This window comes from Neovison vison, chromosome 12, assembly GCF_020171115.1.
Source record: "Neovison vison isolate M4711 chromosome 12, ASM_NN_V1, whole genome shotgun sequence".
NCBI classification, from domain to species: domain Eukaryota; kingdom Metazoa; phylum Chordata; class Mammalia; order Carnivora; family Mustelidae; genus Neogale; species Neogale vison.
The window spans coordinates 105,793,219-105,805,514 of record NC_058102.1 but is presented as its reverse complement, the minus strand read 5'-3'; the positions used below and the strand labels follow the sequence as shown (position 1 = coordinate 105,805,514).

Sequence of the window (12,296 nt, the reverse complement as noted above, 5' to 3'; positions counted from 1 at the left end):
CAAAAATCTGTGGTCCAACCAGGGTGAATTTCATCTTCAGAGCACCCAGCGTTTTTCACCCAGATCTGTCAGGGCTTCCCCGCTGGGCACAAGCAGATGTCTAGACCCCTGGGTTCAGCCTCCCTTGGACTGCTTTGCATATCCGTGCTCGCTTTGGTCAGACTAGTTAGTGGGTGAAGAAGGAGGTCCAGGAGAAAGCCATAGAGAGAAACTGCTTCAGCCTGACAGCTCTCCTGAATGACTCCAGGGGACCTGTGGAGCAGGTGTGCTGCTTTCTGCTGCCGCCTGGTGGCAGATGGGAGCAGTGCCGCCTTCCCTGGCCCTGCCAGCCTCTGGAGCTCCCCATAGGAGCAGTAGGAAAGTGCTCTTACCCCTGCCCTCGCTGGCTGGCTAGCTGAGCATCTCTTTCCTGTGTAAGCTCACGCTGTCTGGAAACTAAATACTTCTTGTGTCCTCCTCCCGTGGCCTCAGCGGGGCTCCCCAGTACAGCTGGTTTGGTTTGGGGGAGCCCAGCTTCAAGGGCATGGGGGCTGAGGCCGGCCAGGCTCCTCAGCCCCCTGCCTCCTCCCCAGGGTGTGCTGTGCTTTTTGGCCTGGCCCCCTTTCAGTCTGGGCTATGGCGTTGTCTGTTGTGGGTGGCTGTCCTGTTCCGCACAGCGGTGGGGCACCAGCTCTCCCCAGCTCCCTGGGCCCTCAGCCTCCGTCTTGATCTCTGCAGACGGCAGACACCACTGTCCTGTCCCCACATCAACTCATCAAGACTCTCAGCTGCTCCAGATCCCCTGGCTTTAAGCTCGCCAGCATGTCCAGGAAAGTCTCTGCTCTCGCATGGGGGTGAGGGAAGTGGCGGGGTGGGGGCTGGTTGCAGCTGGAGAGAACATCAGCCAGAGAAAAAGGGACTTCAGGGAAGCCACTCATTGGGCCCACAAGATGGGCAATGTGCACGAATTTGACTCAAGTGTCCAGAGCACTACTTCAGCTGTGCGTGCGTGAGTGTGTGTGTTTACATACACATGTATGCATAAGAGCATAGCTATGCCTCTGTGGGTTGTAGGGTCATAACTTGGGGGTCTGTTTTCATCTCCTCGAGACTATTTAAGTTTTAAACTGGTGGCCCGATCAGGCAACCATGACTTGTTTGGCCACTATGATATTTAAAGAACAACTTTTTTCACGGCGGACACCTCTAGGCACTCTCCAGTTTGCCACAGACCCCCCTCCCAGCCAAGTCCCTATTACTCATACCTGATCTTTTCACACATTCATGCCTGAAAGCATTTGCCTTCATAACCGGTGCCCAAGCAGAACAGAGAATTCGGCGCAAGGGAGGTCACTGGAACCCTCGCTGGAGCAGGACAGGGACCCAACACAAGTGGTCTCAGGAGTCCCAGCACCTCCGAAGGGCTGGAAGTTCATGGCTTGTTCATGAACTTCCCACTCTGTAGACCCTCTGATGCAATTTATTAAACCTGGGTCACCTCCCCCTCCCACCCAGACTCTTCTCTTGTCCAAAGAAAGATGGTGGCTGAGTTTAATTGCGAAGCTGGATCTAAAATGTCAGTGCACGGCAGCCCCTAGGGGCAGGGTGGGCTGTGTTTTCTGAAGTCTGGGGTCTCTCCTGCCTCCCAACCCCACTAGTGCAACCAGATGTGCTGAGAAATCATCCTCCCCCTTCCTTTATTTTAGGCAAAAGCATTTTTATCTGACTGGCACTCCTCTATGTTGTGAGGCTAAGACTGTCCCTGCTTTTCCCTCCCCACCCCCAGGCTGGGATTCTGGGGAGCCCACCCTCTAAAGCTGGGGTTTGCTGTCCCCAGCTGCTCACTTTGTCTTCCCTGTATGTCCCCCTTGCGTGGCTGGGTCTTGGTGCTGGCTTGGACTTGGCTCTCCCCGTCCCATCTCCCCTGAGAGTCAAGACGCTGCCCGGTGCAGGAGCTGAGGAGGGGCTCAGGCGAGCCCAGCCCCCTCCGCCCCATACCCCTGAGCTGGGAGAGCTCTGGGAACTGAGAGGGGCCTTGAACTCTGCTGACACTGGAGCCTCTGACCTCAGGGGAGCTGACTTCCCATTTCAGGCTGTGGTCTGTGTGTGTTGGGCCAGAAGATGCCTGACTAGGGGAAACTGTTCCCCTATCTAGCCTGGCTTCCCCCTTTTACAGCTTCCCCACCCCATCCCATGCGGAGCCCCAGAAGAGGGTAGCTGGCCCTGGTTTGGGGCCTCCAAGAACTATCTGGGCTTCACGTCCAGCTCTTTGCTCAAATCCATCCTTAAGGTATGGGCCACCTTGAGGTTGACCCTTGACTTCCGGCTGGTCTCTTGCCTCTGCTGTTGCTGTCGACAGGAGGCACAGCTCTGCCCTTTCTGCTCCATTCCAGTGCTGCCTGGGCCCTCAGCTCAGAACTCCCCCAACTGGGTCAGAGAGAAAGACAGAGAGAGAGAGAATGTAATGTCCAATCTCTCAGCCTTGTAAGATTTTTGGCTGTGGGGGGAGAGGGGACAGGGTTACAGGAATGGGGACTGGGGCAGGAGAAAGAAGCAGAATCAGATAGCATTAGGGGGAAGCATGGTGGGGCAGAGGGACCTAGACTACATGCCCTGGAAGAGAGCTGTATGAAGTTTTGGAGGAAAGAGCCAGGATGGGGCTTTGTGGGGAGGTATCATAATCACAAGGCTTGAGGTCAGCTCACTGGAAAGGCTAGCACCTTGTCTTCAAACAGCCAGGGGATAGAAGGAGCTCTCTGAATAAAGCTTCCAGTCTATCCCCTTCCTCCTTCTCTGCTCAGGACCCTGGTAGCCAGCATCCAAGATGGCTGTCTGTGAACCCCACCTCCTGGGACCCACACCCTTGATCCACAGTGTGTGTGACAGAATCGTGGCAAGTGACTTCTTCTGTCTTGACCTCTTGGGTCATTCACTCGGGGAGGGGAGGGGGAAGCCAGTCACCATGCCATGTAGACACTCAAGCACCCCAACAGAGAGGCCCATGTGGGCGGAACAGAGGCCTCGGACCAAGGGCCCTCATTGACCTGTCAGCCACATGACTGAGTCACTGTGGAGGGGGGTCCTTCAAAAGGGACCAAAGAAGGGTGGCTGATGTTGCAGGCCTGGCTGGTGTCGACTGTAACCTCACGAGGGGCTCTGTGTCAGGAAGGTCCAGCCAGGTGGGCTCTGAATTTGGAGCAGTTTATTATGCACCAGCAGGTAACCAATATGGATCCTTGACTCCCCTGCACACCAGAATCTCCCTGTTTGAGGGGGTCGGGTGCCACCCCTCATCAGAGGCGACCCTCAGTACTCCCTGGGATTCCTCCCGTCTGAGCCCTTTGCCTTTCTCCCCCATCCTCACCACCTCTGGCCCTCCAAAGCCCTGCCCGGACCCTGGGCTTTGCCCTCCTCTCCCTGCTCTGAGGCAGGGGAAGCCGGCCTGCCACCCTGGTCCTCACGCGTCCATTCCCCGGTGGCCCAGGGCACGTGGATTCCCTGCGAGTTTAGCTGCTCAAGAAAGTGACGCGGGCTGATCAGATCTGACAGGGAGGAAAAGCTTGCTAGCCAGCGGTTGGCACAGAGAGGTCAGGAGGACAGCAGAGGGCTGCGGAGGGCCAGGCTCTGCTCCCAGCCCACGGGAGTACATGAACATGGCCTACACCCAGTCTGTCCTCAGCTGGAGGGGGTCTGCTGATGAAAGGACCGTCCCCAGGAGAGGAGCCTCAAGGCTATGACTTTTCATCTGTTCCAAAGTTGCTGTTTTTTGTTTTGTTTTGTTTTAAATCAAGACCTTTGAGTGGGTGGTAGGACCTTTCTTTTCTGTAGGGGTGATTGAAATGTGACTTTTTGTGCAAATTAGATGGCTAAATTATTTCTTTTGGAGCAAGAGGGTCTACCTTTCTCTCCACGATACACAGTTGTATACCCCTTTATGGTTTTCCAGGAAAGTAAAAAAAAAAAAAAAAGATGTTGAGTTCTATTGATTGCTTTTTCTGCATCAATTGAAATGATCATATCATTTTTCTACTTTAATCTGTTAATGTGGTGAATTATATTAATGGGTTTTTTCCTAATATTTAACCATCTTTAATTCCCAGGACCCATCTAAGCTGGTGGTGGTCTACCATAGTCTTTGTTATTCACTGCCAGATTCAGTGTGCTAATATTTGGCTTGGAGTTGCTATATTCTAGCTATATATATGCCCAGAGGCAAGAGTGGCTTCTAGTTTCCCTTTCTCATGTTGCCTTGTCTACTTCCGTTTTTGTTTTTAAGATGACTTTAGCCTCGTGAAAAGCCATTTGGACATTTTCTTTCTTTTCCCTCTCTCTGAAGGAGTTAATAAAAGGTTGGAACTTTCTGTTCCCTTGATGTATGGTAGAATTGTGTAGAACCATTTGGCCTGGTCTTGTGTCGTTGTTTCCATGGAGGGAGGTGGCAGAGAGATTTTTTAACACGTGCTCGAATTTCTTTAATGACCATTCATCTCAAATTTCCCATTTGTACTTGAGTGAGTTTTGGTAAAGTATTTTTCAAAGATCGTATTCATCTTACATGACAATTTTCAAACATGTTCTAAAGTGTGTAGTTTATTTATAGCTGGTTTGTAGTATTCTGTTTATAAAAACATTTCTGCAGGATTGGTAGCTATGTGCCCCTTCCTGTCTCAGTTTATTTATCTGTGCCAAATCTCATTGTCGTGATCAGTCTAATTGGAGGCTTGTCAATTTGATTAGTCTTTTCTTAGAACTAACTTCTGCTTCTGTCAATCCTTTCTGTTGTGTATATCTTTTCTGTTTCTCTGTTTCTGCTTTTGTCTTGATTAGTTCCTTTTTCCTACTGCCTTTAAGATTATCCTGTTTTGTTTTGTTATTTTTTATTTTATTTTAATTTTTTGAGACCTCAACTTCTTAATGGGAACAATCCTGTCAGAGATAGCAGTTGGACTGACTAAACTGTTTGCTTCCGGGTCCAACATTCGGGGACTCTGTGGCTCCCTGAGATGGTGGACTAGGCTCCCTCAATCCTGGGGGGTTGCGAGGGAGGCCACTTCCAAGCCTGGACGTCTTAGAAGGAGAAAGGATTGGGGGTTCTGGGGGCAGGGAAGCTGGGAATGTGGAATAAGAGCCAGCTCTCCTGGAGGCTTCCTGCCTTTCCACAGCTGGTTCCCACAACTTCTCCACAGCCTGCCTTGAGGTTCCTTAGGGTCATGGAAGCAGGAAACTCAGAGGTGCTCAGGGCTAGCTAGTGGGTCTAGGGCGCCTGGTTCTCTAGGGAAAGGAGCCACCCAGACCTGCAGGAGGGATGGGAGGAGAGGGTGAGGAAAGAGTTTTCATCTGACCCCTTCATCTCCTGAGCCCAGTTCCCTCATCCTCCAGTCTCTTCCAGAATGGAATTTTCCCAGTGGGACCGGTTCTGTCTCCAGGCTGGAACAACATGGGGCCTCTCCCTGGGTCTGGCTCCTTCCTGGGAAGGGGAGAGGAGCAGATAAGAGGTCAGGCTGCCACTTCAGGCCACGGTGCTCTTGTCGGGCCCCACATTCTCCTGGAGGGAACACGTCACCCTGCCCTGTGAAGACTTGCCTGGTGGTGGTGGCCTCTCGGGGCCATGCTTTGTCCTGGGATGGAGAGCTCTCCTCAGTTCCCGTTCCCCAGACACTCCCTGTCTGTGACCCTGGCTGCTCTCTTGTACCTCAGTGACTCAGTCTGTGGGTCAGAGGAGAGAGGGAGCTGATGGCAGCTGAGTAGAGCAAGTGAGGGGAGCTCCTGGGCCAGGGGTCAGTAGGGTACCAGAGCAGGGTGGACCCATCCCTAAGAGGGAGCAGCCGTGAGCATCGGCCTGGCACAGCATTGGTGAGCTATGGAACAGTGAGGCATCCTCCTGAGCCCTGGCACAGCATTGGTGAGCTATGGAACAGTGAGGCGTCCTCCTGCGCCATTTTCCACAAGCAATCTGACAAGAGTGGGCACAAGCATCTGCCGCCAGGCTTCCTCCTAGGTCCCGGTCCCTCAGTCCATAGAGTTTGCCTGTGCCACCTGCTTTAAAACCACCTCCGTCCCAAATAGCTTCCTTCAGGGCAGCTCAGGAAGGACACCTGGGGTGGGCGGCCTCTTCACTTCATCCCAGGGGCCAACATTTGTTGATTGATGGGGACTCCTGCAAAGCAGTGGTCAACAAGCCCCGTCTGTCAAGGCTTGGGGAAGGAAGGGAGGCGTACCAAGGTCCCTTCTGCCAGCCCTGCGAGATGAGAAATTGACCCTACCACAGTTTTGGGTAATTCATGCTGAGGTCAGAAAGGTTGCCAACCCAGGTCTTGTGGGTAATGGGCCGTGGAATCCATCCTGTTACTTTAAAAAGCAAATCTGAGTTTCCTCGGCATGGGGTGACAGGGAGGAGGTGGACAGAGGGCTGCGAGCTGGCCCACTGGGCCCTGGGTGGGGGGCGGCAGGCGGCTCTTCCGCACCAACTTTTGCTCTGGACAGTAGCTGTCCCCACCTGGCCAGCCCCTGGAAGTGCCTGCCAGCCTGTGTCCAAGCCCCCTCCTTCCCCACTGATGATGGTGCCCCGCCAACTGAAGTTTCCCAGGAGAAGCCCAATTTTATCATTTCCTCAGTCGAGATGGTCCTTTAAATGCATTTCAGGAAGATATAGTAAGAATTTTCATGTCAGGACATTCGCAGATTAGGAGACCGTCCTGTGGCAGAGCGTCTTTGTTTTTGCCTCAGAGAGCTATGGTCATTCCGCCCCCTGAACTGCTCCCCTGTCCTCGGAACTGGTCTTGACCTTGCTGTGTCTGGCTCCCTGCAGAGGCCTTCCTTGACTGTTCACCCCCTCCCCATCTCCCCCTCACCTCTCCTGCGCCACCACTTGCTCTGTGAAAACAGCTGGTCCCTTTGTGTTTCTGTGACAGCACCGCTCAGTGTGATCTCCTGGAGGGCAGGACCCTTGTCTGTCCCATTCACTGGATGCCCCCCACACCCGTACCAGTGCCTGGGGCATGCTGGGCTTCCTAACCTTGCTAACTGCTCCCTGAATTCTCACGCTGCTGTCCTGTTCTGGGCCATTGCTCTCAGGTGCCCCTTATTGGAAACATTCTGAATCAATGGCTGAGGAGTTTCTCCCTGCTCAAGGATCACTATAGGAAGAGGCACTGGCCAAGGGACCCACGGGGCTTCTGTTAGAGCCCCGTGGTCTCCCTCTTCCACTAGAGAAAGAGTGTTCCTTCCAGACGACCTCAGGGGCCAGAAGGCTTGGAGGATGGCGCCGCCCTGTGTTCCCACACAGCAGCAGCCCTTTTGGCCTTCAGCCCTCTCCCAGGCCTGGGCTGAACTGGGTCCCCTCAGGGGTGCTCTCCAGGGACCCGTCCTCAGATTCCTGGGTCAGAGAGTTCCCAGGATGGGACAGGTCATTGCTGGCCCCAGACTTCTCCTGGAATTTCCCGTTTCCTGGAAGGAGGGTGAGGTCACGTTCCTTCTTACTTGAACTGGGGATAACGGGCCCCAGCCTGGGGAGCTGCCTGGATTTCTGGGTGTTCAGAGTTCTGGTCACCAGGAGAGTGGGTCACCCTCTTTACAGGTGTCCCCGGACCCCCCAACCCTGGCCAGTCACTCTTATCCCACGGTGCACTGCCTCTGAGACGTTGGCTTTGCTGCAAGGCTCTGTCCTCTCTCCCCAGCCAGGGGAAATCGCTCTCTGTGAAGCCCCTGTCCATAGCAGTGAATGCTCGCTCAAGCCCCTTGTCTCTCCTCTCCACCCTGATGCTGTTGTCGTCTCCTGCAGAATTTGGGAGTCCCCTCCTGCAATCTGCAGACGTCTGCCCCACACACTCCGTGGTTGGGTGCAGCTTGTCGGACTGGGCCCTCTGGCCTGTTGACCTCCACCTCCGGAAGGGCTCTCTACCCCAGGGCTGGTCAAAGCAAACCTGTGATTAGAAGGTCAGACATTCAGAGGCTGATGATCAAATGTGTTCAGTGGGACCTGGGAACCCCAACACGGCCCCGCTCTCCATGGCATAAGGCCAAGCACGGCAGATGGGGTCCTGACCCCTCCTCTCCCTCTCTGCGGGGAGGCACACTGGAGGTCATAGGGCTTCTTCCCTCTAACGTGGCCCGGGTCTCCACTGTTAGTGGCTCTCTTACTTGGCTGAAAGGTGCTTGCGGGAACGCGTGTATGCGCATGCGCGCAGTGTGGCGGCGCGGAGTGTTGGGGCCCCCAGCTCTGACCCATCCTATGACTCCCACACAAGCCCCCAACTCTTATTTCGGATGGGGCTTCCTAACCGTGTCCTATGGTGGCACCGAGTTACCCCATCGTGGGGTCAGAGGTGACACCGCTGTGGCCAGAGGAGAGCAGCCTGGCAATCCAGCTGCCCCCCAAAGCCCTCGGGGCTGAGGGCTGCACAGCAGCCTCTGGCTTCGGACTCTGGTCAACCGGACGCTCAGACCCAAGGTAGGACCTCCCTCTGAGAGAAATGGAACCAACGCAATTTGCTCAAGTGACATATTTCAATATAATCTCTAAAACTCTATGAATTGAACAGATAAAATACCTCTGGGCTATTTTGTTACAAAATATTTGCCATTTGGATTCATCGCTGGGTGCAGCCATCCTGCCTTTCCCTAGAGAGGTTTCTCTCCAACGAGGAGAAGGGGCAGATGCGGGGGGCTGGGGCGGGGGTGGGGGGATGTTCAGCAAGAAGGTCTGTACAGCAGGACACAGGGACAGATGGACAGATGGCTACCAGGGAAGCCTATTGGATGCAAAGAGACATTCTGGCAGGCTGTGGGGGAACAGGGTTCAGTCGGCGGGGGGTTGGGGGTTGTCCAGGGCCCAGGTCTGATTGATAGGTGTGTCTTGGAGACTAGCAGGCTTCCAGGCCAAGCTGCCAGGGTGGGGGCGGGGGCTTGTTCCAGCTCCAGTGGGGGACTTGCACAAACTGTGTGGGAAAACTGTTAATCATTCCCATTCCTGCTTCTGAAGCTGGGACTGGATGGATACCACTGAGAGGGGGCCCAGGTCCCCTAAAGTAAGGCCTAGAGAGCTGATCCAGTGGGCCCATCCTGGGGTCATGGGGGATGTGCTCAGGACACTGTGTCTGGGGGCCCAGTCCGCACTCCACTGCCCCCCCCCCGACTGCCTCGGGGAGCAGGGAGCCCTAGTGCACCTCCAGCCAGGCCCTCTGGGAGGGCTGGGGCCTGATGCTGCCATGGGGAGGAGCAGGAGGCTTGTCCCACGTCTCTGGGGACAGGGAATGAGGGGGGTCCCAACCTCAGCTTGTTGGCTGATGGAAGGAGGGCAGTTAGAGCCAGTGGGAAGTCTGGCTTTCCTGACACTGAGGGGGGCCATCAGGAATTAAAAGCCCCTCAGATCCCAGGCTTGGCTCCAGGTGCTGCTGACCCCAGGCTGATCTGCCTCGTAGGCCGGGCCTCCCTGCGCTGCCAGTGGGGCCCAGGGTAAGCACCCCAGTGACAGCAGGTAAGCCCCTACCTGGGGAAGGGACTCTGTGATGCCTGGGCATCTGGTCTTCAGAGAGAGGCTCCAGGCATGGTTTCAGCCCTAAGACCTTTGCTGGGCCCGGCCTGGAAAGTCAGGGCCACAGCAGAGATGGGACGGAGGTTGTGTGCCCGTCAACAGAGAGGAGGGCACTTTCCAACCAGAAGCACTGGGTGGGCAGGTAATAGGGGTCCAGCAGTTGGGATGGTGTCCCTTCTCAGAGGTCCCTGGCACTCACGGTCCCTACCGAGTGAACACAGCCATCTCAGAGCTCCTGTTCCTTCCTAGGCAGCTTCCCTGCCACCCAGCATAATTACCGCTCTCTTTCGGCCTGGCCCCTCTTTCAAGGTTCATCCACTCCCCCCACTGAGTCCCCCCAACCCTGACTCATGCTGTCTAGGCCTGCATTTTTTTAAGGGCATTCCCTGCCTTGGTCAAGGGCACCAGAGGTGACTGAATCTGTGGGCTCCATCTGTCAGCCACTCCGCTCCGAAGGCTATGACTGTAGCCACCTGTTACAGGAAAGGCACGGGGCGGGGGGTGTGGGGGGTGGCAGAGAGAGACAAGTACAGGAGATCAGCTGGGCAGCCACCCGGGGAGGAGGCGGCAAATTGGTCACAAGTTATGGAAACGGGGCTGACAAAGACAGAGCCAGAAATAAACTCACTGGGTGACATCATATGACGTCTGGGTGACCGCACACACACATTAGAAACTAGGTCATCTGGAAACTCTGAGACTGGGGGAGGATGCTGCGTCTCCTAGCTGGCTCGGGGCACTCCCTCTGGGGCACGGGGTAGGCGTCAGGGAGACGCAGATTCACTTTAGCCCTAACCAGTAGTCCCTTCCTTGTCTGGGCAGGCTTTGCTAATGAGCTTCAAGTGGGAGGAGATCTTAATGAAGGACAGCAATGAACTCTTGGCACAGTGCTGGAGAGTCCGGCCTGACTTGGGACAGATACTTCCTGAAAGGACTGGGATGGGCCAGGCCACCGTAGTGCCCAAGGGCTTTGAGGCCAGGCTGCCTCGGCTCCGCAGGGCCTCACAAAAGCAGACACTCTGATTCTGGTGGGCCCTGTTCAGCGGTTAGTGAGCCCTGCTCGGCTCTCCTGTGCAACTGTGATGGTGTGGGGGCTCTTTCAGCCATGCCTCCTGGAGGCAGGTCTGTCGCCTTCCTGGAGGAGGCACGGGGAGCAGGATTTAAAGGCTGCCGGGCTGGTTGGGAATGGCAGCAGGAGGAATGCCGGTGCCTTTACAGCACCTGCTTCTCTCGCCTGCTTCTGTCTCCAAACCTCTCATGGCGGCCGTGGCAGTCATTCCAGAAGGAACCCTGACTTAGGTCTGAATTCTACCTCTGCTGGCTGCATCCGTCCCTTGGGCAATCACCACCACTTCTCCGTGTCTGCTTCTAGGCTGGAAGAGCCTGGTTCAGATGAGTATGTTTAAGTCTTCACCTCTGCACTTCACCTTGGCTGGGCACTATCTGGGACTAGCGAACTAGGAAACTCTTTAAAAGGTGTGTTTGGTGGCTATATGGCCTTACGATTCCACAGCTCTGCTGACGGGCTCCCTTTCCCTTTCCCTCTTAACTTCAGAATTTTCCTGAAGTCTGAGAAGCTCCAGACAGGCAGGGCCCAGCTCTTGAGAATGTGGGAGAAGGCCCTGGGAGGAGGGGGAGGATGTGACCAGGACAGCCAACATCCCCGGGGGTTAGGGGATCCGCTTGGGGGCTGCTGAAGAGGAAGCCTCCCACCCCTTGCTTTCCCCACCTGGCCTGAGGCCTGGGACCCGACAGACTCGGTCTGGGGCCCAAGGGGCCAGAATGGTAGCAGGACGAAGGGGTCCCTTGCTGTGTTGGGCCCCAGGAGAGTGAAGTGGTGTGCCCAGACTAGGGGGAAGGGGTGCTTAGGACCAAGGGAAGCATGGTGGGCGAGGCCGACCCAGGCGCCTGGGATTGAGAATCTCTTTCCAAAATGATGGTGAGCAGTGGCCAGGAGTGCATTGTGCTGGAGTGTGGGGAGCAGCGAGCGAGGGGGTGTTGGGGCTGCTGGGGGCAGCTAAGGGCCCCCCACCCCCACCGGCCAGCCGTTCCAGGACAGCAGCGCAGTGGGGAACAGAGTCTACACCAGGCTCCTGGAGCCGCTGGAGTAGCGGCGCCGGTGCAGCAGGGAACCTGGTGGGCAGTACTGGTGGGGGTGGTTGTATGGGGGTGGGGGCGGGGGCAGCGGAGGCTGGTGGATGACCTTGACGGGGGAGCCTGGGCCACCCAGGGGTGTGGAGCCACAGGAGTCGGAGGAGGACGAGGCGTAGCAGGAGAGGGCCTGGCTCAGCAGGGGCTCCATGCGGGCCAAGCACGGCTTGTCCAGGACAATGACCTTGACAATCTGCTGGCACTGCACCAGGGTCCCAGGGGGTGTGGGTGGCAGCGGCGGCAGCAGCGGAGGCTGCTCCCTCAAGGGGCTAGGCTGCGGGTCTGGCGGCGGCGCTCCCCTCTCGGCCCCCAGCCTGGGGTTGTGCTGAGACGTTTGAAGCCTGTTGTGAATTGACACCTAGTTTAGAAACAGCCAGAGAAGCATGAAATGTTATAAGACTAATTCCCAGCTGCTAGGACTGGCTACCCTGAGCCTCCCTCCCCAGCCCTTTCTCGTCTCCTGGGCCCCTCGGCTGCTTCCAGCCCTCACCTTGAGCCGCGCTGGCTGCCTCCCCACAGGCCTGGAGGAACTCCAGCTGCCATACAGAAGGGCTGCCCCCCTTGTGGTCCAGAGAGCTCGGCTCTCAGGCCTTTCTCCTCACCTGGGGCTCTGCAGAGACACAGGCCTCTGCAG

At 56.1% G+C, this 12,296-nt stretch overlaps 1 protein-coding gene across 3 annotated transcripts in view; it reads right to left on the bottom strand.

Annotated features, from left to right (window-relative positions):
• Nucleotides 1-8,470: 8,470 nt before the first annotated feature.
• The window catches only part of IQSEC3 (IQ motif and Sec7 domain ArfGEF 3), a 102,916-nt gene continuing 99,090 nt past the window's right edge, over nucleotides 8,471-12,296 (bottom strand). The window contains exon 14 of one of the 3 annotated variants that reach the window (XM_044228010.1): nucleotides 8,471-12,020. In XM_044228010.1, coding sequence (XP_044083945.1) covers nucleotides 11,592-12,020 — 429 coding nt within the window. In that variant the 3' untranslated portion in view covers nucleotides 8,471-11,591. The remainder of the gene's footprint in view (nucleotides 12,021-12,296) is intronic. The other 2 variants (XM_044228013.1, XM_044228012.1) reach the window with 2 other exon arrangements.